The sequence below is a fragment of the Oryzias melastigma genome, unplaced genomic scaffold, assembly GCF_002922805.2.
Source record: "Oryzias melastigma strain HK-1 unplaced genomic scaffold, ASM292280v2 sc00676, whole genome shotgun sequence".
NCBI classification, from domain to species: Eukaryota; Metazoa; Chordata; class Actinopteri; order Beloniformes; family Adrianichthyidae; genus Oryzias; species Oryzias melastigma.
The window spans coordinates 19091-21278 of NW_023417264.1; the positions used below are offsets into that span (position 1 = coordinate 19091).

The window sequence follows — 2188 nt, forward strand, 5'->3', positions numbered from 1 at the left end:
GCTGAGGGCGATTTGTCAAAAAATCCAGAATCCAGCAGCAGATGGAAAAAGACAGACCCAGTTCTGAGAGCTTGGCCACCAGTCTGTGAGGGAGAATTGTGTTAAATGCAGAGCTAAAGTCGACAAACAACAACCTTGCATAATTCCCCTGCTGCTCAAGGTGTTTCAGAGCAGTATGGAGGGCCATGGCAATAGCATCCTCTGTTGACCTATTAGCTCTGTATGCAAACTGGTGGGCATCCAATTCAGGCGGCAGCTTTGAGATGATGTGACTCCGTACCAGAGTTTCAAAACACTTCATAGCAATTGGTGTTAATGCCACTGGACGGAAGTCATTCAGGCGGCTGATTGGGCTGGGTGATTGCGTCCACATTTCCAACCCCGTTTGTCATCCTTGAGCCACTTCAAGATCTGCTCAGTGTTTAGCTTCTTGAAATCCTCACAGGAATTAAGATAATGGTCGTAGTTGTTGCAATATGGACAGAAAGGCCTTGTCTTGGATTTGGCCTTTGCTGGTGTAAACCCTGAAGCTGTGGACTCTCCGGGGCTCATTTTCTCAGTTGCACTAAAGTACATAGTCACTGGTTTCTCTTTAGGTCGAGCCGTCTGCTGATCTCTCCTAGGCTGTCGGGAGGTATCATCATGATACAGTGCAGCTGCTCGGCTGGATATGCGCCTCACTTGAGACTTCATTTGAAGCCAGGTGGCCAAGTCCGGAAGAGTGTAGGTTCTGTCAGTACCAGTCTGTAGAATACCTTGACATAAACAATACTCAATAAAACCATCTCGATAGGTGGGAGGCATTTTGCTGAGCAGACGATCGACATGGGAGCCACAGNTTGCTGCACCTCAAAGCGAGCGAAGAAGCTATTCAGTTCTTCCGCCAAGAGGGCATCACCATCAACCGCAGGGCTGTTAGATTTGTAGCTTGTGAACTTTCCTCTTTATGGCGGTATTCTTCTTAGCTGCCTGCAATCTTCTTTCAAACAATATTAAATTCCTGTTATATACATGTAGAAAAAGTAAAGCAAGAAAAAGACGAGCTGTTGGATGACTTTCATTGTTGTTGCTTTTCTAGTCATCGCACTACAGTGACTCAATGACACGCTAGCGGTCTACACCACGCATCCACCATGAAAACAAACTGCTCAGTGGAAGCGAGGCTTAATTGAGTTGAAACGCGCGCCAGAATTAACTGGACCGTACCACTCCTCCTGTACCAGAAAGCTCTGTGGAAACGAGGCCTTAGAGTCAATTCTGGTGCCAGCCTCTATTGGCCTTTGGAAGAACTGCAACTTTTTGTGACTTCCTGTTTTGGTTTACAGTGGGAAATGGAAGGTGTGATTTAACATGTCTAAACCCATAGAGGAAATGTGTGTTCAGAAAAAGGCGTGACCATCTCTCCCTCAGCAGAAGCTCAACATTTAGCAGAAATATGAGAAACAAAAAGTTCTTTCGGTTACAGTCTGGCAGCGGGGTTTTGCGGCTCCTCAGCTGGACGCTCTCTGCTTCTCCGTCCGTGGTGGGGCGTGGATTTTTTCATCTGCATGGACTCTCATGTGGAGCGTCAGGTCGTCGGAGCGGCGGAAGCGTTTGGGACAGAGTTTGCAGGAGAAGGGCCGCTCGCCGGTGTGGGAGCGCATGTGTCTGCTGAGGTTCCCGCTCTGGCTGAAGCCCTTCCCGCAGCGCCTGCAGACGAAGGCCTTCTCCCCCGTGTGGATCCTCATGTGGATCCTCAGGGTGTGGCTGTGTTTGAAGCGTTTGCCGCATTCCTCGCAGGACGTGGGCGTCTCCCCGATGTGGCTCAGCATGTGCACGCTCAGGCTCTCCTTGTCCTGGAAGCTCAGCGAGCAGGTGCTGCAGGCGTGGCGTCTCTGGACGCTGTGGCGGACGGTGTGCTTCTTCAGGCTGGAGCTGTGCAAGAAGGTCTGGCTGCAGATGGAGCAGGAGAAGGGCCGCTCCCCGGTGTGAGTCCGCATGTGTCTGCTCAGGTTCCCGCTCTGACCGAAGCGTTTTCCGCACTCGCCGCAGGAAAAAGGCCGCTCGCCGGTGTGTGTAAAGGCGTGGACCTTCAGGTCCCGCTTCTGGCAGAAGCTCTTCCCACATTCCAGGCAGGAGTGCGGGCGCTCTCCGGAGTGAGTCCTCAGGTGAACGGTCAACGAATTGCGAGTCTTGAAGCTGCGGCCGC

General features: G+C 51.5%; 1 protein-coding gene across 1 annotated transcript; it reads right to left on the reverse strand.

The window, feature by feature from the left end:
- Positions 1–1088: 1088 nt before the first annotated feature.
- On the reverse strand, positions 1089–2188 carry LOC112142106 (zinc finger protein 260; the record flags this gene model as incomplete). Its single annotated transcript, XM_024265354.2, is given in 1 exon segment — positions 1089–2188. A coding segment is annotated over 1 exon segment (698 nt), but the record flags the coding sequence as incomplete, so codon positions are not given.